A 23,979-nucleotide genomic window follows, 5' to 3' on the forward strand; every position below is an offset into this window, starting at 1 on the left:
TGGAAACTGAGGAAGAGAGATTATGTAATTTTGTCAAGATCACCTAGTAATTGGTGGAGTGAAGACATACATTCAGGCATTCTGCTCTAAAGTCCATGTTCTAAAGCCCTACACTATATGCTTTCTTATAAATAAAAAAATCAATCTTGTAAATATTCACATTCTATTTGTTTTAATATATCAGTTTTTAACAGCTGTTCAAACAGTCACCCTTGTCTGGATTCATTTATATTCAGCAAGAATGTTAAATTATTTAAAAATGGTTTTGTGGTATTTACCTTGGGTTCACTCTACAGATTCTTTGGGTTTCATTTTTCCAACTATATTCAGTTAAAAAAGAAAAATGTATCTTATTTGGACAGAAAATAACCACCTTTTATTCCCCCCCCCTTGCAATTGTCTTGCCTTAGTAGTATAAACAACAGTCCTAACATAGTAGAATGTGCTCCAGTTATCATAGGAAGGCTGCCTTTATAAATAACATAATTTTTGAATGAATATAATTATGGAGAGATAAAAATGAAGGAAGAAGAACAATGATAGAAACAAGCTGGGAGTCAGTTTCAGAGGCATTTTAGACTGAAAATTCTCCCCTCACTTCCAAACACTGTAATTATTTTTCACTCAATCCACTCCACTGTCCCACTCAGCCTCTAAAAGAAAGACTTTTTTTTTTTGAAAAAGGTCTTGTTACTTTCTTTCAAAAGGGCAGGAGTCTCACATTCCTAAAACACCAATAAGACACAGTATCATATGATAAACAAATACATGAAAACATATATTAAGAAAGTAGTAATTATAAATTATAAAAAAAGCCCCCAAAACAAACAAACAAAAAAAACTTCTGGGTTAGTTACAGATTTAGCCCTTTTGGCTTTTACTTTCTCCTTGCAGTTTAGAATCCACTGCCTACTATTTCAACTATGAATTCATAGTCTCATGTTCTCTCCCACTCCCTAACTTTCAGTAGCCTCCAATTTCCCTGCTCCTTTTTCTAGGCTGCTAAGTGTTAAGGTAAAAATTGTGCTCAGATGCCTTGTTATAAAACCATGTTGGTTCAGTGTTCCTGGTACTCCTTCCATACTCTCAAGTCCTTGCAGCTACTTCTTGCTAACTGTTAATCCAATTTTTCATATTTATTGTTCCAAATCTTTCCCACTCTTCTCTCTTCTCCTTCCTTAGAGGTATTGCTATTTGCTTTTAAGGTTAACCTATATTCATAATTCCAAATGCTCTCACCCATACATCTAAGTACAAAAATGGATTTTATACTGTAACACACATTTTTACTCCTAAAACAAAAGAAGCAAAGTAGAGATACTGATTGGAATTGTACCACTTATGTATTAGGCAGTCACACGTCCTTTAAAAACAAAACCAAGAAAGGCAAAGATATTACAAAATTAGAGGCACTGGTCAGAATCTAAAGCACCAACTAGATGAAGATGGATTCTTTAAAGTACCAGATCTATTAGTGAAGGCCACTGTTCTGGTTGCTTGATTCTATCGAAAGAATCATCAACATTTATGGGCACCTGGGTGGCTCAGTTGTTTAAAAGACTGCTTTCAGCTCAGGTCATGATCCTGGATTCCCAGGATCAAGTCCCGCATCGCATCGGGCTTCCTGCCCAGCAGGGAGTCTGCTTCTCCCTCTGACTCTCCCCCCCCATGCTCTCTCTCTCTTATTCTCTCAAATAAATAAATAAAACTTAAAAAAAAAGAATTATCAACATTTATGACTTTGTGAATACCTCTTTCAAATTAGATTTTAAAAGAATGAAATCTTGCCATTGCAACAATGTGGATGGAGCTAGAGGATATTATGCTAAGCAAAATAAGCCAGTCAAGGAAGGACAAATACCATATGATTTCACTCATATGTGGAATTTAAGGAAGAAAACAGATGAACACGGGGAAAGAAAAAAAAGGGAGAGAGGAAGGCAAACCATAAGAGATTTTTTTTATTTTAATTTTTTTTATTTTTTAAAAGATTTTATTTATTTATTTGAGAGAGAGAGAATGAGAGAGAGCACATGAGAGGGGGGAGGGCCAGAGGGAGAAGCAGACTCCCTGCCGAGCAGGGAGCCCGATGCGGGACTCGATCCCAGGACTCCAGGATCATGACCTGAGCTGAAGGCAGTCGCTTAACCAACTGAGCCACCCAGGCGCCCAGAGATTTTTTTTTTTTTTAAAGATTTACTTATTTGAGAGAGAGAGAGAGAGCACACGTGAGCGTGCGCACATGGGGGTTGGGAGGGGCAGACGGAAAGAGAGAATCTCAAGCCACCTCGGTGCTGAGCATGGAGCCTGACGCGGGGCAATCCCACAACACTGAGATCATAACCTGAGCTGAAATCAGTTATGGAGGGCACTTGTGATGAGCACTAGGTGTTATATGTAAGTGATGAATCACTAATACTACTCCTGAAACTAGTATTACACTATTTTGACTAACTAGAATTTAAATAACTTGAAACATTAGGGGGGAAAATCAGATTTTAGGACAGGAGTTTAAGTTTGTACCTAAGCTACAAAAGTATAGCTTTATGAAAACCTGAAAATTCTACTTGCTTATGGTATTATATATCTTCTCCGTATTATATTTGAAGAGTTAAAGGTAAACATGACTGTTGTGTCTAACAGAACTATGCAAATATATGAAACATCCTTATTGGAATTAAGTTGCCTTTAAAGTTAACTCTTGGGCGCCTGGGTGGCTCAGTTGGTTGAGCGACTGACTGCCTTCGGCTCAGGTCATGATCCTGGAGTCCCTGGATCGAGTCCCGCATCGGGCTCCCTGCTCGGCAGGGAGTCTGCTTCTCCCTCTGACCCTCCCCCCTCTCATGCTCTCTGTCTCTCATTCTCTCTCTCTCTCAAATAAATAAATCAAATCTTTAAAAAAAAATAAAAATAAAGTTAACTCTTTATCTTTAATTTCTTACTAAGGTCTATAATGAGATTTTGTCTCATAGCAAAGTTAACAGTACTTACGAATATGACAATTTTTCAAAAAGCTGTGAAAATGCCACTAATATAACAATGCTTGGGAGTTGTTTATTGTGTTTTGTACAATAATAGCTTCTTGTTTTATACACTGCACTTTTTGTCAAATCCAGTGACTTGGATGATATTTTTCTTTGCAGTTCTGATTTAACCATAATGGTGCAATTCTTTTGAAATGAAATGCCTACTAAATTATTAATCAACCATTTAGATGAAGTGGGGGAAAAGTTCGCTCTTTATTTTTTATGGCACTAAAGAATCTATAGGCATCTGGTTTTATAAATAAGGAGAAGTATGTGGGCCTATTACGTTTCTTCCGGAAGAAATATTTTGAAAAAAGTATATCTACAAAAAGCCACCTTATTTTATGATGAAGTATAATAGTTGTTTTAATGTCAGGTAAATGGTGATACAGTGAAAATGACTCTAAGTTTTCTGCCCACTGTAATAAAGTCTGTAGTTACGTTCTAAAGTTATGATCCTCTCCTCTTAGCACGTTTTGCACCTGCATTTTATGCAAGATGTACTGTGCCCTACTTGTGGCAAATCTGCACAGACCTGACTGATTTGCCAGACAGACAGCTGCTTACCTTCAGGAAACCACACTCCGGTTCTCGGTGTGTGTCACGTCCTCCCTGAGTACCACTAACCTCTCATTACTTAACTCCAACTCCAATAATTCACAATCCTTGACTCACAGAACAGCCTGGCCTCGCAAAATAATCCCTTTAGTCAATGTAGTTCAATTCAGTAAATAATAATTGAATGCCTACTATGAGCAAGGTAAGTGCTATGGGGTACACAAAATAAAGTATCCGTATTCCATCCCAGTAAGCTGTTTTTAATATATGAGGAAGGATATATACTCAAATCACCATATTAAAACACTGCTGCACTCTCCCTTACTAATTAAAATGACCTGCACTTTTATAAAAGGTTCATAGTTTCTTTTAATTTTTCTGAGCATTACTTCTCAGCTCAGGCAACTCTTCAGATTTCTAGACTTGTATGCTCAACTCCATATTCAACATTTCCATGTAGATGCTTACAGGAACCCCAAAATCAACATGCTCTGTACCAAATTCATAATCATCTGCCCTGAAATTGGTCTTCCTCCAGGGTCTCTTACCTCAGAGAATGGCACAACCCAGAAGTGCAAGCAAGAAACCCGCTAGTCATTCTAGATATCTTCACCTCCTTTGTCCTTTTTGGTCTACTTTTGCTGGCTCATTTCCCTCTGAGTTTATGTTAGAATCCTCAGGGGCTTATCTGTAGGCCATCTTCTCTTCTTACTCTATAGTCTTTCCCGTTGAAGATTTCATGCACTCTAATGATTTTATTACTGCTTATATGGCTTATATGCTAAAGACTCTCACTTTTTAGATCACACCCTGGCCAAGAGAAAACTATTAGCAAAATATTTTTAATCTTTCCAGGAAAAAAAAAATCTCTGTAGTTTTAATTTTATTTTCCCCCATTTTTAAATGGAATCCCCTCCCATTTTTATTTGCTTATTAGCCATTTGTTCAATAAGCTTATTTTTTTTTAAGATTTTATTTATTTATTTGACGGAGACACAGTGAGAGAGCGAACACAAGCAGGGGGAGTGGGAGAAGGAGAAGCAGGCTGCCTGCGGAGCAGGGAGCCCAATGTGGGGCTCGATCCCAGGACCCTGGGACCATGACCCGAGCTGAAGGCAGACGCCCAACAACTGAGCCACCCAGGCCCCTCTGTTCAATAATCTTATTAAACACACACATTCCAAGCGTTTGGTCCTCCAAAACATCATTATGTGGGTGTTGTTAGACTTTAGAGGTCAAGTGACTTCCCCAGAATCAGAGAACCAGCCAGGATTTGAAGGCAGACTTCTGAATATAAATCTGAGCTCTTTCTAATAAACTGTGATGCAAACCTTTGTGCAAAAGAACTGAGCCAGTCATTAAAAAGAAAGCAAATATTTAAACAAATTCATTATAAGGTATGATTATATGATACTCCTTAAGAAATGTATTTTTAAGAGATGAAATTTGTAAGTCCATAATTAATTTCCTTTACTTTTCCCTCTCTTCTTTCCACAAAGGATTTGAATTTACTTACAGCAGGAACAAATGAAATAGTAATTAAAAAAAACAGAGAACTGGAAGGTGGGATGGGTGGGAAAGATTGAGAATTTAGATTGGGGAAAGATAAGTTACCACAATTACTAAAACCAAACCTCAAATTTGATTCTACCATCCTAGGAAGTCAAAGCAAAAGAAGGGGCACAGCCACGTAATTCTCATTTCCTTTAGTTCTCTGCTCAAATACCACCTTAGTGAGGCCTTCCATGATCACCTTCTTTACAACAGCAACCTTACGCCATGCCCACATTCCCTACCACCTTCCGTCCTTGTATTTTTTTCCATAGCACTTATAACCCAGTTTCTTGCTCATTTATTCATTGCCTCTCCCCTTACTACAATGCAAGTTTAATGAGGAAAGCAATTTGGGCCCATTTCTGTTTGTTTCTTTGTATCCTGGGTTCATAGAACAGTACCTGGAAAATAGGAGGAGCTCAATAAATTTTTTGAATGAATGAATGAATAAAAAGCTATCGAGAAAGCATACGCTAAACAGAAAAATAAGGAAAAACAAATAATACAGAAAACTGTCTATAATACAATAACGATAATCAGTTGTTAAAGCAATTCATGTTTAGAATGAACCAAATGGAAAAAGAAAATATCTTCAATCTATGGCCAGGTTGTTAAAGCAACTGAGGTCTTAAAACACTGCCTAAGTATGAAGTGTCCAAAGACAGATTTCCAAATAGTTAATCATTTAAACTCCAAAGGGAAAATATTATTATCCAGAAATAGCAGAATCATTATATCCTTTTAATTATATTACTGTTAAATAGACTACGCCTACATATTGAATAATTAAGAAGTTTGGTATTTAATTTTTTCTTCAGATATTTATTCTCCAGTGTATTACACTGGGTAATTTGATTGATACCATGGATGGTCATACTAAGTGGTTAACTCTCTATGAAGAAATCACTTTGTTCCTACCCTTCTTTAAATTTAAAAACTTAAACTAATGTACCTCTACATTCCTGTGAAACTCTTGAGTTGACAAAATTGTCTTTGAAACCAATAACCATTTGACACATGCCAGGATGATATAAGCAAGCAGTTGGAATTTGTGCACTAAATAAAAACTCAACATAGATATGAAAGCAGCAATCCTGTTCTCATCAAAATTTTTCAGTAGTTATCTTAGTATCAGGGGAAGTTTAGCTATATAACCCAACAGAAAGAACTTCAAATATAAATCAATCCTTGCTTTTCACATACATATAAATCATGTATTTTTATATGCACATTGAATATATATATATAATATTACAATGGGAAAAGATTAGAATAGAATTAATATTTTCTAGCAGCATGAAACATTATAATAGGAGAGATCAAGTACCCTCACTCTCCAAAAATTAATCTATCCATGTAGCAAATTTTAGAAATTACTTTCTTTATTACTATAAGGAAATTAAGAAAAAGTAAAAAAATTATGGAAACTCTGCCTTGTTGAGGATATTGTTTAGCTTTCATAGCTTTTGAGGTATTTTACATCTATAATTACAGATAACCAATAGCAATGAAAAATAATTCTTATCTATAGACACACAAATAAATTCTGTTCCAGTGGAGTTCAATTGTCTTCCCTCCCCTGCCTATGGGAAAAAGCCAGTTTCGAGTACATTTGTAAGTTTACTTCAACATATCTTTTTCCCATATACATTTTTGATTTTTTGATTTCACCTGTGAATCAGTTGTAACATTTGCTTGGTTTCCTCATTAATGATGAGTTAAGTAAAATCCTTAACATGTGATCATTTTATATTTAATGACACTATACTTTTACCTCTTCTTGAAAATTATCCTTTAACAATGCTGTTATTAAAATGACTGATCTGAATTTTAATTTATGTTAGCTCTCGGTTTTATCTACTATCTTTTCTATGTCAAGCTCAAGAAAAATTAAAAATTAAATTTGCAAATTTAGACCAATTACATAAGTTAATACCAGTTAGTATTTCAAGATTAGCCTTTTGCCTTCTCGATAATGGGGTGGTTTTAAAATACAGCATATCAAGAAACACAATCCTTGCCTACATTCTTACAAGTATCTTAGAAGGATCCTTAGCTCAATACACAACTAACACTACTTGTTTCTTTTCTGCTGATTCTGACAATAGAGAATGTTCCTGTTATATACAAAGTCCTCTCTCTTTCAAAACTAATTTTTGTCATAATTACCCCTGGGAAGCCACATTACTTCAGCCAAAACATTAATTGAGTTTTTACCAGCAGTGTTGTTTTGGATAGAAGTTTTTACAAACTCCATATTGCACCTCAGAGATGCCAAAATAATTGAAGCATTTGCCACAAAATGTGATCTCTGCTCTCACGTTCTTCTGTGAGCCTGTGAGGGGGGAGTGGAGAGTGGCAGAGAATAAATACTTTAACAAACAAATGATTAAGATAATTTCAAATAATGAGAAGAGCTATGAAGAAAATATAACATAATAGTGGAACAGAAGAAGTTGGATGCGCTGGAGGTTCTTTCTACGTGGTAAGCAGAGCTGGGATCTCAGAGAGGTAACAGTTAGGTTGATGATATAAGATCCATCAAGGGAAGATCTGGGGAAAAGAGTCCAGGCAAAAATCCTGAGACAGAAAGGAGCTGGCTATTTTCTTGATCTTGACTTGAGATCTTGACTATGATCTGCATTAGAAATATATTTTATATCTTGACTCAGTACATATAAACTAAAGTTCTACAAAATGACACTCATACCATGTGTGATAGATTCTAACACTTTTTATCTATATTATCCTGTTCACAATCCACTAAATTGGTTTCATGGCCCAACACTAGCTTGGTGGTTAAAAACTCAGGCTTTAAGCATGGGTTTGAATCTCAACTTCACAACTTACTAGCTGTGATACTTTCAGTAAATTACTTAACCTCTCTGTGCTACATTTTTTACATCTTTAAAGTGGGGGCCATAATAGTATGTACTCATGAGATCTTATACCAGATTTCCCTCCAGAAACACAGAACCAGTTTATACTTTTAACTGTAGTGTATTCTTATGTCATATAATTTCTCTAAACCCTCACCACTTATCTTTTTAATCTTTAACAACTGGATGGGTGAAAAATAATTCCTAATAGTTTTAATTTGTATTTCTTTTATTTCTAGTGAGGCTGGACATTTTTCGTGTTCATTGGATATTAAATATAATTGCAGTTTTCATTTCCTATAAAATGTACAAAAATAATATGTTAAACATAAAAATTTACTAACCATATAAAGCTTCACCTAACTACAGCATTGTATATTATAACTTATGTTTATTATTAGATTTATATTTGTTTGCTATTTCCTCTTATTTAAGATTTATTTATTTATTTTAGAGGCAGGGGAGTGGCAGGGGGAGAGAGAAAAAGAGAGGGAGAGAAGCAGACTCTCCATTGAGTGCGGAGCCCAATGTGGGGCTCAATCTCACGACCCTGAGATCATGACCTTAGCTGAAATCAAGAGCAGAAATTAAGAGCCACCCAGGTGCTCCTTGTTTGCCATTTCTAACTAGATGCAAAGTTAGAGTATTTATTATTTATTTCCACTTATCTCCTAAAATTACATAGAACCAGTAAAGGAAAAAAAAACTTTTTGAGGAGAAAATCAATGAGAATATCAGCTAGTTCTTTTTGTTTGTTTTATTTTAAGTTGGTTTGGTTTATTAAAGTATAATTTAAATATAGTTCAAGAAACCCTTTTTAATATACAGTACTGTAAGTTGTTTTTAAAAAATTATTATTGAAGTATAATTGATACATTAGTTTCAGGTGTACTATTGGCTAGTTCTTGAATTGGTCTGTCAAATTATTGTAAACTGAAAAATATGAAAATTTGTATTCATTTCCATTTTAACCAATAGGATCCAATATTTTATTTTATTTATTTTATTAAGTTTTAAAACTTTAATTCCAGTGTAGTTAACATGCAGTGTTATATTAGTTTCAGGTGTACAATATAGTGGTTTAACATTTCTATACATTACCCAGTGCTCATCATGATAAGTGTACTCTTTAATCCCCATCACCTATTTTACCCATCTCCTACCCACCTTCCCTCTGGTAACCATCAGTTTGTTCTCTGTAGTTAAGAGTTAGGATCCAATGTGTTAAATCACATGTGCAAACATACCCAAATGAAACCATCAAGTATTCCAAAAGATAACACGATTTCAGCCAAAGCTATTAAACATGCTTAAAATTTGCCTATGGGCTGCCTGGCTGGCTCAGTCAGTAGAGCATGTGACTCTTGATCTCAGGATCATGAGTTAAAGCCCCTCCTTGAGGGTGGAGATTACTTAAAAAAAAAAGTTGCCTATTGTAGAGGAAGAGAATTGTTACATAATGAAAAAATAATTAAATAAGAAAAAAAAGGGCTATGCATGAACTAATGAGAGATAGTATTAGGCCATGAAGTGAAGAATATGATTAATTCAAACTGTAGGTTAAAAATTTCTACACTTTGTACTTTTCCTAAAATCTACATATTTTTTAAGACATGAAGTATCTGGTGACTTTGAGTATCTTACATGTGCAGGGTGGTACACTAGATGTTACCACAAGATGGAATAGCTTATCTATTGAAAGTAGTCAAAATCAAGTATGTTTCCTTAAAAATGACTTTCCTTTTTTTTTTTTAAAGATTGATTTATTTATTTGAAAGAGAGAGAGACAATGCACGCATGAGCCGTGGGGAGGGGCAGAGGGAGAGAATCCCAAAGCAGATCCCCTGCTGAGCATGGAGCCTGATGAGGGGCTTGATGTCACAACCCATGAGATCATGACCTGAGCCAAAACCAAGAGTCGGATGCCTAACCGACTGAGCCACCCAGGCACCCTGACTTTCCTTTTTAACTCTCAACTTGGGAAAGTGACAATAGCTTCCGTTATATGTTATTACTTCTGAGCACCATAAATAAGGAATTCTGAATTCAATCAGACTGATGAAATCTGCCAGTCATGGGAAATCAAATGTAAGTTCCCTGCCTCTGTAGATGGTCTGCATATGTTCAAGTAAAATTTTGATCAGGCAGATAAAAAAAAATCAATTTTTTCAGATTAATTGAAAAAGAATTAAAAAATCTCAGAGATGTTAGAAAATATCAAAGAGAATATAGTACAAACCACAAATAGAAGTTTTTCTTTTTTTTTTTTTTTAAGATTTTTTTTATTTATTTATTTGAGACAGAGAGAATGAGAGAGACAGAGAGCACACGAGAGGGGGGAGGGTAAGAGGGAGAAGCAGGCTCCCTGCCGAGCAGGGAGCCCGATGCGGGACTCGATCCTGGGACTCCAGGATCATGACCTGAGCCGAAGGCAGTCGCTTAACCAACTGAGCCACCCAGGCGCCCTAGAAGTTTTTCTTAATACTGTGTTTAGATATTAAGTATTAATAGTAATTTTATCCTATATTGAACATAAAGTTCAAAACATTTGCACTCTGCTTTCTCTTTGATCAGAACACCGATAAACTACAGTTGATGCTGTAAGAAAACAGCAACAACAAATAAAGCCAATAATTTCCTCTTCCTTTGCCAAGATAAGGTGTAGCTGCCAAAGAGGTTAAATGGAAAAAAAAAAAAAAAAAAAAACCCACTGGATATGGGGGAAAAATAGATCAGAAGACAGAACATATCTTTTGCATCAAGTTAACTAGAAATTCAGTTTCTCTGCTGAAATGAAACTACTCTTTGCTTGTCTTATCATTTCCCTTAAATATACCCACACATACACACAAACACACAACATACTTAATGAACCAAAACATGACCAGTAGGGACTCCTAATGTTTTTGAAGGCCGCTACAGCAAGATAAGACTGCAATTCCAGAGAAGAAGGCAGAAAATGAAGATAGTGTCCTGAGGCTTAAGGTAGGTAGGGATAGGGGCGCCTGGGTGGCTCAGATGGTTAAGCGACTGCCTTCGGCTCAGGTCACGATCCCAGAGTCCTGGGATCGAGTCCCGCATCGGGCTCCCTGCTAGGCGGGGAGCCTGCTTCTCCCTCTGCCGCTGCCTCTCTCTATCTCTCCCTCTGACTCTCATGAATAAATAAATAAATAAAGCATTAAAAAAAAAAAGAAGGTAGGGATAAAGATAAAGAGTTTCTACTTAGGCCTCTCAGGACAAACTAACGTCATGGTACTTTTATTTTTTTCCCTTTAACCTTTCTTTACCACTTTTGTTGAATAGGAAATTGAGAATAACTTGTACACAGAAAGGTGGATATTCTTTTTCCTAGGAAGGATCAGTGACTTACAACTGAAAAAATAATCAACTGAAGATCCCCACAAAATGCAACATAATTTAGGTTGGTGAGTTAATTTTTTTTAGAGAAATATTAAACAGTTAGTTTTTAGATTAGTAAATCTTAATACTTTATTCAATACATAAGTAATATTTATTCTATAAACCTAAATATTACATATACTAAAAATACAGTTTTATGATGTGATTAGTTGAGAGGAATAAAAAGAAGGGAACCAGAAGGAAAAATGAGAGGAAAGGTAAAGATAAAATAAGGAACTAATATTCATTGAAAGTCTACTATATGCTAGGTATTTTGAATACAAAATGTCACCAAATCCTCATACAAACTTTAAGAAGTAGGTAGCAAAATACCTGTCACAATGAGGAAATTGAGTCTCTGAGGGATTAAGTGATTAGAATGACATGGCTATAAAATTGAAAAGCCAGAATTCAAACTTAGAACTGTCGTACTCCAAAACCCTTTTCATTGCTCCATAATGCTTAGCTTCTACAGAGGAGAGGAGGTAGTAGAGAGATGCATGGAGAAAAAGAGAAAGTAGCTGAGATGGTTAGGGAAGAATAAAAGACAATGGGAGAATGAGACACTCGATAGGAAGAGAGAGAAAGGAGATGGGTAGTAAGAGAGAAGGGAGGAAAAAGGATGTGAGAGAGAGAGCAAAATAGAGAACATTGTTTAAGAGATGTTGTTGGAAAAAGAGATAAGAGAAATGATCAGTTGAGGGACAACCTGTTTGGCACATAGTCTTCAGAAAATAAACAATTTTTACTATCCATCGAAATACCTATTAGCAGAGTAATTATTCTTGACAACTCAAACTGCTGTAACCCTAATACATTTTGAGATGGGTTTCTCAACTTTGGCACTATTGACATTTGGGCCAAACAATGTTTTGTTGTAAGGGACTGTTCTGTGCATTATAGGATGTTTAGCAGTATCCCTGGACTCTTTCTATTAGATGCCAGTGGTATCCCCCTAGTTTTCACAATGAAAAATGTCTCCAGCCATTGCCAATGTCTCCTGTGAACAAAACTGCCCCAGTAAAGAACCACTGATTTAGAGGTTTCACTCTGAATAACGATAAAAACAAACAAAAGATGCCTACCATATGCAAAATTATTCCCTGAGTTACTCTAAAGACTGGATGTCCTTGGGAACAAGATGAGGTTAAGTTTAGGGATGAATTCACTAAGCTCATAACACTTGTTACAGTTATTGCTTGGAAACTGCTTTTAAAAGTATGAAAGGGGGGCGCCTGGATGGCTCAGTCGTTAAGTGTCTGCCTTCGGCTCAGATCATGATCCTAGGGTCCTGGGATCGCGCCCCACCTAGGTCTCCTTGCTCAGCAGGTAGCCTGCTTCTCCCTCTCCCTCTGCCCCTCCCCCTGCTTGTGTTCCCTCTCTTCCCGTCTCTCTGTCAAATAAATAAATAAAAATCTAAAAAAAAAAACATGAAAGGGAGCAGATCTTGCTACTCAAAGTGCAGTCCCTTCACCAGTGTCATCAGCATCATCTGGGGGCTTATGAGGAATGAAGCACCTCAGGCCTCACCCCAGATCTACTGAATCAGAACCTGCATTTTAATAAGAGGCACTTTTTTTTTGGTGATGATTTCTGACTCATGGCCCTGGAAATTTGGGCAAACATCATCCAGTTTCTTCAATCCAGACCTTGGGCCTTCCTTTTCCCCAGCATCACCCCACCCACCCAGTTGACTGAACCACTTTCTAGAACACACCATTCAGCAAGACATGGTGGTGAACCTGGCTTTAAATCTTCATGATTGAGGGACTCTTTCACAACACAAAGTTAGGGTGGCCATGGCATTCTTGGAAGATTGGAGGATGGAAGGGAAGCAGTAACCACTCTGTAGCTCATGTGTCCTTGTTGATCTGCTGCCTCACCTGGTCAGCACAAAGCAGCATCTGGGCCTGCAATTACTTTCCCTTTCCCCGGATCCTCCTCCAGCTTCTCCAACTCCTCATCCAGATGTATGTGTTTAGCTACTTGAGAAAAGGCCCTGGCTCTAGCAGGTCATCCACACTGGCAAGCTGGGAAGCAGTGAAAGTCAAGGTTCCAGTTAGTTTTCATGGAGTTTCAGCACATGCTTATGGGTTCCAGGCTGCTCCTGATTCTCCCCATTATTTATATCCATCTTTCCTCCTAACTGTCTGCCCAGTGGACCTCAAGCTCCAACAGTGGGTTGATTTCAAATCAAATCCAAATTCAACAGATTTACAGACTGCTTAACCAGTTCCCACAATTGCTTCAGACCAAATTCCTCTATTAGATAAATAATACACATATAAAAAATAAATAAAAGTGTGAAAAGAAGTAGGTATAAACAGATATCTAGTTTTGAACTACACAGTCTAAGGGAGAGCAGCAGCTTTTTGTCAGGACTGTTCTCCCATTACGTGGGAGGCCTCTTTGCATATATGAAAAAACACTGGCTTTAGAATTTGGAGACCTAGTGCTCGCTTCGGCAGCACATATACTAGAATTTGGAGACCTGGGTTCTGGTTTTCTCCAGGACTAGTTAGTTGTAGGACCTAGAACAAATCACTGCCTTGAGGAATGACTGTTGGCTTCTTGTACCTCACCACGAGTTCAAATATCTCCTTCTAGGGAATAGTTAAATGACTTCCTTACATATATCTACTATGTTAAGGGCAAATATGGTGATACTATGGATTGACTTCCTTATCCTCTCTATTCCCTTGCCACTCAAAGTACAGTACACAGACACAGGATTAGCATCACTTGGGTGCTTATTAGAGATGCAAAATCTTAGGCCTCACCCCTGACCAAGGAAATCACAATCTGCTCTTAACAAGAGATGATTTGTATGCACATTAAAACTGAGGAGCACCTTCCTCCTATGGTGACTTTCTAAATGCAGAGGCTAGGAAACTTGAAAACTGTATTTCTTAGATTTCTTTTCAGTGTGGGTTCTGTTTGAAAATTAGGCTCCAAAGCTAACATTTATATGATTATTATGTGCTAGGGATTGCTGTAAGCACTTTACACACATTATTCACTCATGTAATCCTCCCAACAATCCTATAAGGTAATACAATCATTATTCTCTTTATATAGATGAAGAGACTGAAGTCTGGAGAGGTTAATTAACTTGCCCAAAGTTACAGTTAGTAAGTGCAGAGTTAGGACTCAAACCCAGGTGTTCTGGATCTAGAATCTATACTGTTGATCAAATTTTTAATAGATCAAAGAGGAAGTTTAAGGCTTCCTTTTGCTGCAGTTTTGTTTTTTTTTTTTTAACAGATAATCCTGTGGAACATACTCTGGCAAGTGCTTTTATTTTGTTTATTTATTTTTAATTTATTTATTTTAAAGAGAGAGTGCATGCATATGCATGAGTGGGAGGAGCAGAGAGAGAGGGAGAGAGAAAGAATTTCTCCAGCTGACTCCCCACTGAGTGCAGAGCCAGGGGGAACTCGATCTCAGGACTCTGAGATCAAGACCTGAGGTGAAACCAAGAGTCAGACGCTCGGCCAACTGAGCCACCCAGGCACCCCAGACCAAAAGCAAATGCTTTTATAAAGCTATCTTCATTTATTCACCTACATATCTATGAACCAGCATTGATCTGAAAGTTCTAGGTATCACAAAGGCAAGAAATAGAAATGAAGCATTACCATTTAAAAGGAAGCAAAGTCAACCTTATCTATAGACTGGATGCAAAAGAAGATGCAAAAGAATCAAGTCTAAGAGATGCTGGTAGTTACTAGCATTAGAATTAATAAAACAATTCAGAAAGGTAACTAGTTAGAAACTAAATATATAAAAGCCAGTAGCTAGAAACCAGCAGCAAAAGGATAATTTGTGGGGAAACAATCTCTTTCACAATACCAACAAAAATATAAAAGCTTAATATAGATTTTACTATTTATAACTACTACAAAGGATTGTAAAGCCAGGAAGAAAGTGGATTATTCAATCATTGGGAAAAAAACAAAACAAAACAAGACAGATCAGTTCCATACCTCACACAATACATAAAGTTATTCTAAAGAGACTAAACATACAGAATTTAAAAAATAATAATAAAACCATAAACACACACATACACATGAAAATATTGGAGGATATTTAACTGATTGTAGGGTTAGAAAGAATGTTCTAAACAGATATAGATTTGTATATATATTATGCGTGTATGTGTGATATGTGCGAATGAAATAACCAAAATAAATTCCTTTAGCTAATAAAAATTTAAAGCATTTCTAAATCAAAAACATCATTAACAAAATTATAAAGTCAATAGCAAGCAGAGAAAATATCTATAATCAACGTGAAGTAAGAGATTAACATCTTAGTGTCAAAAAAGATCAAAGAACATGATTAAAAAGAAATGCAAATGCTCAATAAATATATGAAAGGTTTAGTAAACCTCTCCAGCAATATTTTACAACATAAGATAATTTTGACCCACTAAATTGGCAAAGATTAATCTATAAATTATACCATTCATTACAGGCACGGATGGTTTCCAATCAGCACTCTCACACACCAATGTTGGAAGTGTACATTGGTGTGACCTTTCTTGAATGCAATCCTTTAGAATGTTCCAAGAGGCTTCAATGAGTTTGACTCATTGACCTAGTTCTTTCATTTCTAGGAATCTACTGCAAGGTAGAACTGTGAAGATTTACAAGCAACCTTACAGCATTATTTAAAAAGAAAGTTTGAAACACCGTAAATGTACAGTATTAGAAAAATGGACTATTAGGCAGCCATAAAAATAATTTTTACAAATAATTTTTCATAACACAAGAAAATGACACAACATGCTAAGTAGTTAAAACAAGGAAGCAAATTCAATATTACATTAAAACATGTTAAAAATAGGGGTGCATGGGTGGCTCAGTCATTAAGCGTCTGCCTTTGGCTCAGGTCATGATCCCAGGGTTGGGCTCCCTGCTCAGCGGGGAGCCTGCTTCTCCCTCCCCCTCTCCCCCTGCTTGTGTTCACTCTCTCACTGTGTCTCTCTGTCAAATAAATAAATAAAATCTTTAAAAAAAATGTTAAAAATATATTTGTGTATACATATATACAGGTATAGTAATATATGAGAGAGAGATGAATGTACTAATACCAAATGTATGAGATACATTTTTTTAAATGTTTGATATTTTTTAACAGAATGTTACTTGGAGTGTGATTTCAAATGCTTTTGTTTTCTTCCTTAGAGTTTTCTTTATTCCTACATTTTCCAAAGTACATTACTTCAATAATCATAAAGAAAGACCTTAGAGCTAAAGATAATGATTCTAAAGTCAATCTGAGGATAATGGGATCTCTATGCTCTAGGAGGTAAGAAAGGCCATCTTAGGTTATTCAGGTTGTGAACCGCCACATCTAGGCAGATGCTATTCACATTGTAGGCATATAATAAAAGGACTAGAGATGTTTAGCCTTTTCAGTTATGCAGTAGATCAGAGACTCTCTTATATAAAGCCACCTGACGTTCATAGTCATGAACATAATTGAATCATCTCTCATACACACAACGAACAACACACACGTGAGATAGTTTTGCCCTTTCCCTTCAATCCCTTGGGCATTTTGCCTCTTTCCCTTGCTTATCTCTCTTAGATGCCTGATGCCTACTTCAAACTTGACACAGTTCCTTCATCTAAAGGACTTGTTCTATTCTTTCAAGTCCTCCTTTCTTTTTATTTTTTTTTAAAGATTTTATTTATTTGAGAGAGAGAGAATGAGAGACAGAGAGCATGAGAGGGAGGAGGGTCAGAGGGAGAAGCAGACTCCCTGCTGAGCAGGGAGCCCAATGCGGGACTCGATCCCGGGACTCCAGGATCATGACCTGAGCCGAAGGCAGTCGCTTAACCAACTGAGCCACCCAGGCGCCCTCAAGTCCTCCTTTCTTAGGATACTTGATTTTTTTTTTTTTTGGTTTTGTTCTTTATTGAATGGAATCAAAAGTTTTGACATTTCTTTGAAGCTTGGAACTAAATTTCATTTCTCTGAATGATTCTACATCTTTTTTCTTAGTGGTGCAAGTTGTCTTAAGTAGCGAGTCAGTCTCTACAAAGTACTTCGGTCTGTTACCATTCTGATAAAACAAAAACAATTCTTCATTAACTTAACAAAAACAATTCTTCATTAACTTAACCGTATATGTATTTTTGCTGTAACTCTTTTTTTTTAATTTATTTTTTATTTTTTTATTTATTTTTTTTTTGCTGTAACTCTTAACACATGAACAGACATCTATTATTTTTGCACTAAAACAAAAGGGTACAATAGTTTTCTTCTATCAGTATTGTATTTAAAAAAGGTTAACATTAAAAACAAAGAACCATTATTTTCTTTGAAATTGTTAAGCTTCTTGCACATCTTAAGCTTCCTTCTTCTGCCTGCACTCTTCTGCCAATTTATTCAGAAATTTCTTTAATTTCTGATAATGAGGAAGGCTGCTGCAATGAGTATTCTTTGCAACTTCTTCATTTGTATAAGAGTGAACACAGCTTACAGTAAAACCCGGTTTAGGTATCACATAGTTCGGCAGCTGCAAAGGAAAAGCTAAAAAAGGTGGACAAGATCGAGGAACTTGATCAAGAAAATGAAGCAGCACTGGAAAATGGAATTAAAAATGAGGAAAATACAGAACCAGGTGCTGAATCTGCTGAGAATGCTGATGATCCCAACAAAGATACAAGTGAAAATGCAGATGGCCAAAGTGATGAAAACAAGGAGGACCATATAATCCCAGATGAGTATAGATTTGGATCATATCAGCCCAATGTTCCTGTTGGTATAGACTATTAGGATCCTTGATTTTAACCAGGCCTCCTTTGTCAATCACCCTACCTGGAGAGACAAAAGAACCTTAGTTTTCTCTCAGATGGAGTAGCATTTAAGAACAAATAGTAAGAAGAAAATGATGCTGACAATCTTAGTTATTAAGAAAATACCTATGGGGTGCTTGGGTGGCTCAGTTGTTAAGCATCTGCCTTCGGCTCAGGTCATGATCCCAGGGTCCTGGGATCAAGCCCGGCATCGAGCCTGGCATCAAGCCCCGCATGGAGCCCCACATTGAGCCCAGCACCGGGCTCCCTGCTCAGCGGGAAGCCTGCTTCTCCCTCCCCCACTCCCCCTGCTTGTGTTCCCTCTCTTGGTGTGTCTCTCTCTTTCAAATAAATAAATAAAATCTTAAAAGAAAAGAAAAGAAAAGAAAATACCTATATAACTATTTCAGTTTTACATGAAATAAATACCAAGCTATAGATACATTCTGAGCTGGTATCATACCAATGAGCTAACTGAAGAAACTTCATCAAGTTACCAGGTAAGGGCAAAACTCAGTGAAGGAAATAAAAATAGAAAGAATTTAATACAAAAAATTAGGGGCTGAAAAAAATCACTGAAAGCTGGAGGAGCAAAAGTCAGGTGTCTTCTAAAGCTACTGCGTTCAAGAGCACCACCGTAACCTTGATCCACATATAAAGAAGCCTCTATGGAGGCCGCTGCAGCTGCCCCCATTGGATGCCACCAGTTCTCTCTCAACATCCACAAGGCTAAGACTGTGGAACACCAAGTGAGTGTGCTGAGCAGAAAGAACACCGGCAAGATAGCCTCTGCCTCATTTCCAGCTAATTAGTGTTGGTTCTCTTTCTATCATTGTTTCTGTGGAAAAAATTCACTTTAAATTCTAAATAACTAGTCTGCAAACCAAGTTTTCAAAAATATTCTATTTGTAATTTGGAGTCGGTGCGCTCTTAAAATAACAAACACATACCATCCCCTAAAGAAAAACTAGATGAAACAAATCCTTAGGTTGTATTTTATAGTCACCGAATTCATTTACTTCTTCCTCAAGCATTTGTATATCTGTAGTCACCATCATTGCAAGGGAGTGCATAAAAATTTTAAATTTCATTTGCAGGACTTGAAAAAAAAGAAGAAAACAAGTCTTGGTGATAATATTATCAATAAATGATTTATCACAAAAGCTTGCTTCTTATACCAAAGGATTGCATTGCCCCAATTTTTTGTTCATTTTTGGTTTCTTGATAAGAAGTTCTTCTTTGGTACGGATTTGGGGTAAGTGCATATCTCTGGTGTAATTTTCAATTATTGTCTATGTAGGCTTACAGTACATAAATACATCATCTGATAAAAAAAAATTTTTCAAACATTTCAAAGGAGTACAGGAAAATAAATTTCCATGACAGGCAATGAAAGAAGCAGGTACGCAAAGTGATAGGATATATGTTTTCTAGGATATTTGTTTCATTTTTGTTTGTTTGTTTCATCCTTTTTCTTTGTACCATAAGCAATTTTGGTAAGACCAGAGATACTGATGATGTGAAATCCACAGAAGTGTAAATGAAGTAATATTTTACATGCTCCCTTAAAACATTTGAAAATTTACTTTGAGAACCTCGGTTCAAATTTATCCCCCTCACCACCACCATCATCCAGGGAGTTCCTGTTGCTGTTTTCTTCACTTTTCCAGTTGAACAACTAAACCAAGAGGAAACTAAGCCCTTTAGCTACTGAGTCATGGTATAGTTGGGGGTGGGGGGGGCACTAGGAAGGGAATCAGGAAGATCTCCTAGCGACCAATTATTTGCTTCAGTCAAAAATTATACTTCCACATGGTGAGCCAGCCTAATGCTAAGGCATATTTTGTGTGTGCCATGCAATGGTATTTCTGTTTTCTAAATAAAATGTTGAAATACTAGAAGTTATACTTTATTAATGCATTTAGTGATGATATTGGAGTTTGTGAAATGTGACAAAAAGGACAGATGGAGAATAATGAAAGGAGACAGGTATCAGCTGATTGTCCCAACAGTATAGGCTGGAGCAAAGGCAAATAATCATTTGAATTTCTGCTCCTTAATGTGATTCTGAAGGTTGGCTGATCTCAGGTATTTTCAAGAGTCTAATTACTGTTTTTGCTGGTGAAAATCCATCCTACATATAATTCAATTTCTTTTATTAAATTTCTTGCTTAATCTTGAAGACATTTGATATGTTGTAATGCCTATTATCATACTTCATGTAGTGAGAACAAATTCAGAGAGTTTCCAAAATTACCCAACTTCTCTCCCTTATTACCTCTGGCCTCTTAATACTTCTTTCCCTTTGCTACTAACTGAAAGCAATTTTCTTGCTTTTTCACTTTTAAAATGAAGTTTAGATCTCATCTGTGTTCATGTGAAGAACCTACTCTTGGAGAGTCCCTGTCAAGATATCCATTGTAATACTCGCTCCTACACATGCCTTCAGACATTGATTGCTTATCTAGAGAAATACACCCACACCTTTTCAGAGGCGCTACATGTGGGTTCAGAAATGCCAAGATGGAGGGCAGGAAGGGAGCAGCTATCCCCTAAAACACAGCACAGGGGTATGGACTTGAAGTTGAAAAAAAAGTGTTTACATGTAAGGCTTTAGATAAGTGACCGTTATGGAAGGTACTTCCACAGAGCCCTGGGTGTCGGCCTGAGCCTCCTCTGCCCGACGGCAGGGGAAGGGCCGTGCTGACCCCGCCAGGCACGCGATCCCGGGGCACTCGCCACGGCGCACGCACGACCCCGCAGCCCGGCCCAGAGCGCGCCGTCTAGCCGCTCCTCGGGGCAGCTTCCCCGAACGCCGCAGCGACCAGCGCCCCACGCCGAGCAGAGCACAGGCTCCGCCCGCCCGCCTACTTCCCTCCGCCGCCGGGTGGGGCTCGGGAAACCGGCCGGGCCGCGCCGCCTCTCCCCGCTCACCTGCTCGCGCTCCTCCAGCGGCCGCTGCCCGCGTCGGCGCGGGCTCGCCCCGGGCTCCGGCTCTGGCCCCGCCACCGGCCGCTCCGCCAGCGCGTCCCCGTCCTCGTCGCGCTCCCCACCGCTGCTGCCGCCGCTGCCAAGCAGCTCCCCGGCCGAGCACATCCCGTCGCCAACTCCCGCCGCCGGGACGGCCGCCGGAGGAGCCGAGCGTGAAACGCGAGGCAGCGGCCGCCACCCGAGGGCCGCCCGGAGATCGGCCGCGTTGCCACACACACGAGCCTCCGGAGCGCGCCCCGCTGGCCAGGGTGCCAGAAGTAACAGCCCGGCCCGGCCTCTCCTGTCACTGGCTCGCCCCGCCCCGGCCTCCGGGGCGGAGCCCACCCGGGGGCGGGGCGACGGCGGGGGCGGAGCCAACGGGGGAGTGTGTGAGACCTAAGAGCGAATGTGTGTGTTCGCGCGCGTTTGTGAGACTGTGTGTAAGACAATGTACATTAAGAGACTGTATGTATGTGTGTGAGATTGTATGTGAAGAGAGTGTCTGTGTGTATGAGATTGTGTGTGTGTGTGAGACTGTTGTGTGAGAGTGATTATGTACATAACAGATTTTAAGAGATTGTATGTGTGAGCGTGTGTGTGTGAAAGTGTTAGAAAAGGAGTGTGTGAGACAGTGTGTGTATGTAAGAAAGTGTGTTTGTGAGGGAGAGAGGAGAGCATGTGTATTGGGGTGTGTGTGTAATACACAGTTACACCCCAGCGGGGTACCTCTGTTCTTCCCTGGCACGGGGGCTGTGCCTGGGTGTGCTGCTGGATGCCTGCCTGAGTAGCCGTCCATCCTTTGCAAGTAATACACATTTCTCTGTCTCTTTTGTTCCTTTTGTCTTCTGTCTAGTATCTCTCTGAAGGTTTGTGTCTTTGTCTCTGTTAAGTGTTCCTCTGGTGTGTGTTGGTTGTTGGAGCCTTGAGAGCATTTGGTAGGGTATCTGCCTTTGTGTATATTTCTAAAATGGGCAAGGATATGTCTCTCTCTCTCAGTGGATGGTAAGGGGGATACAACTAATTCATGAATCTTTTCCTTACTACCTGTGATATTGTGATTTATAAGAAATATACAGTTGACCCTTGAAGGATGCAGGGGTTAGGGGCACTGACCTGCACAATCAAAAATCCGTGTATAATGTTTGACTCCTCCAAAACTTAATTACTAATAGCCTAGTGTTGACTGGAAGCCTTACCGCTATAACATATATAGTTGATTAGCATATTTTGTATGTTATACGTATTATATACTGTATTCTTACAATAAACTACACTAGAGAAAAGAATATGCTACTAAAAAATAGTAGGGAAGAGAAAATACTTAATAGTCCCGTAAAAAATCCAAGTATAAGTGGACCTGCACAATTCAAACCTGTGTTGTTCAAGGGTCAATCATATATTTGGTTTTCATCCCATTCTGGGAACAGAGCTCCTAGAGTCTTGGAATTTTCTACTGGAGGAGAGCGATAAATGTCTTTTGTTATGCTGATGAGGATACTTTTGGAAAGTCTCTAGTTAACTAAGGATAGGGACTAGTTGCCAGGAGAATAAGCCTGGTGATTAGAAGGTTAGAACTTTTAGTCCCACCGCCTGAACTCCAGAAGGGTAGAGAGGTGTTGGAAGTTGAATCAATCAGTGATGGTCAATGATTTAATCAATCATGTCTATGCAGTGAAGCCCCCATGGAAGCCCAAAAGGACAGAGGTTCCTAGAGCTTCTGGGTTAGTGAACACAAGAACATGTAAGCAGAGTGATTTGCACAGAGAACATGGAAGCTCAGTGCTCCTTCCAATACATCTTGTCCTATGTACCTCTACATCTGGCTATTCATCTGTATCCTTTATATTATCCTTTATATATATAAACTAGTAAAAGTTTCTCTGAGGTCTGTGAGCTGTTCTAGCAAATTCACTGAACCAAGGATGGGGTCATGGAAACCTCCAATTTAGAACCAGTTGGTTAGAAGCACAGGTAACAACCTGGACCTGCACTTGGCATCAGAAGGAGGGCAGTCTGTGGTGCTGAGCTCTTAAGGTGTGAGATCTGTGATCTTATCTCCAGGGAATAGTGTCAGAACTGAGTTAACTGCTTGGTGATGTTAGAAAACACACATCAAACTACCCTACCCATTTTGTTGAAGGGAAGTTGGACAGTGTTTAAAAAAAAAAACAAAAAAACTTTTTATATCTTTTATCTGTTCTTTGAGAAAATTATAGACAATTGTATAGAGAAAATATCAAGCTATTTGTCAATGGAAAATAAATATGCCTGTGTATGGAGAAGAATGAGTTACTTGGACTCTTTGATTAAAATGTCTTCAGGCCCAGAGAGGGAATTAAAATAGACAGAAAGTTAAAGACTTGTTTTTATCTTTTTTTTAGAGATTTTTATTTATTTATTTGACAGAGAAAGAGAGTGCTCAAGCAGGGGGGTGGCGGGAGGTGGGCAGTTGGTGGAGGGGAAGCGGCGGGCAGAGGAAGAGGGGGAAGCAGGCTTCCTGCTCTGGGCTCAATCCCAGGACCCTGGAATCATGACCTGAGCTGAAGGCCGATGCTTAACTGACTGAGCCACACAGGCACCCCTTAAAGACTTATTTTAAAGACCTATTTCCTGTTTTTGATAATCAGGACTAGAAACTAGAAGATATGCCTTTGGATATCACAAATTAGAAAGAAAATTAATCTGGTTTATTTCCTTTTTTTTTTTTAAGATTTTATTGATTTATTTGACAGAGAGAGACACAGCGAGAGAGGGAACACAAGCAGGGGGAGTGGGAGAGGG

At 38.2% G+C, this 23,979-nt stretch overlaps 1 protein-coding gene across 1 annotated transcript in view; it reads right to left on the bottom strand.

Annotated features, from left to right (window-relative positions):
* Nucleotides 1-21,502, bottom strand: part of FAM241A (family with sequence similarity 241 member A) — a 46,079-nt gene extending 24,577 nt beyond the window's left edge. Inside the window, exon 1 of the mRNA XM_006731866.3 lies at nt 21,163-21,502. Coding sequence (XP_006731929.1) covers nt 21,163-21,324 — 162 coding nt within the window. The 5' untranslated portion in view covers nt 21,325-21,502. The remainder of the gene's footprint in view (nt 1-21,162) is intronic.
* Nucleotides 21,503-23,979: the final 2,477 nt, after the last annotated feature.

This window comes from Leptonychotes weddellii, chromosome 2, assembly GCF_054177405.1.
Source record: "Leptonychotes weddellii isolate Sample4059 chromosome 2, ASM5417740v2, whole genome shotgun sequence".
Classification (NCBI taxonomy): Eukaryota; Metazoa; Chordata; class Mammalia; order Carnivora; family Phocidae; genus Leptonychotes; species Leptonychotes weddellii.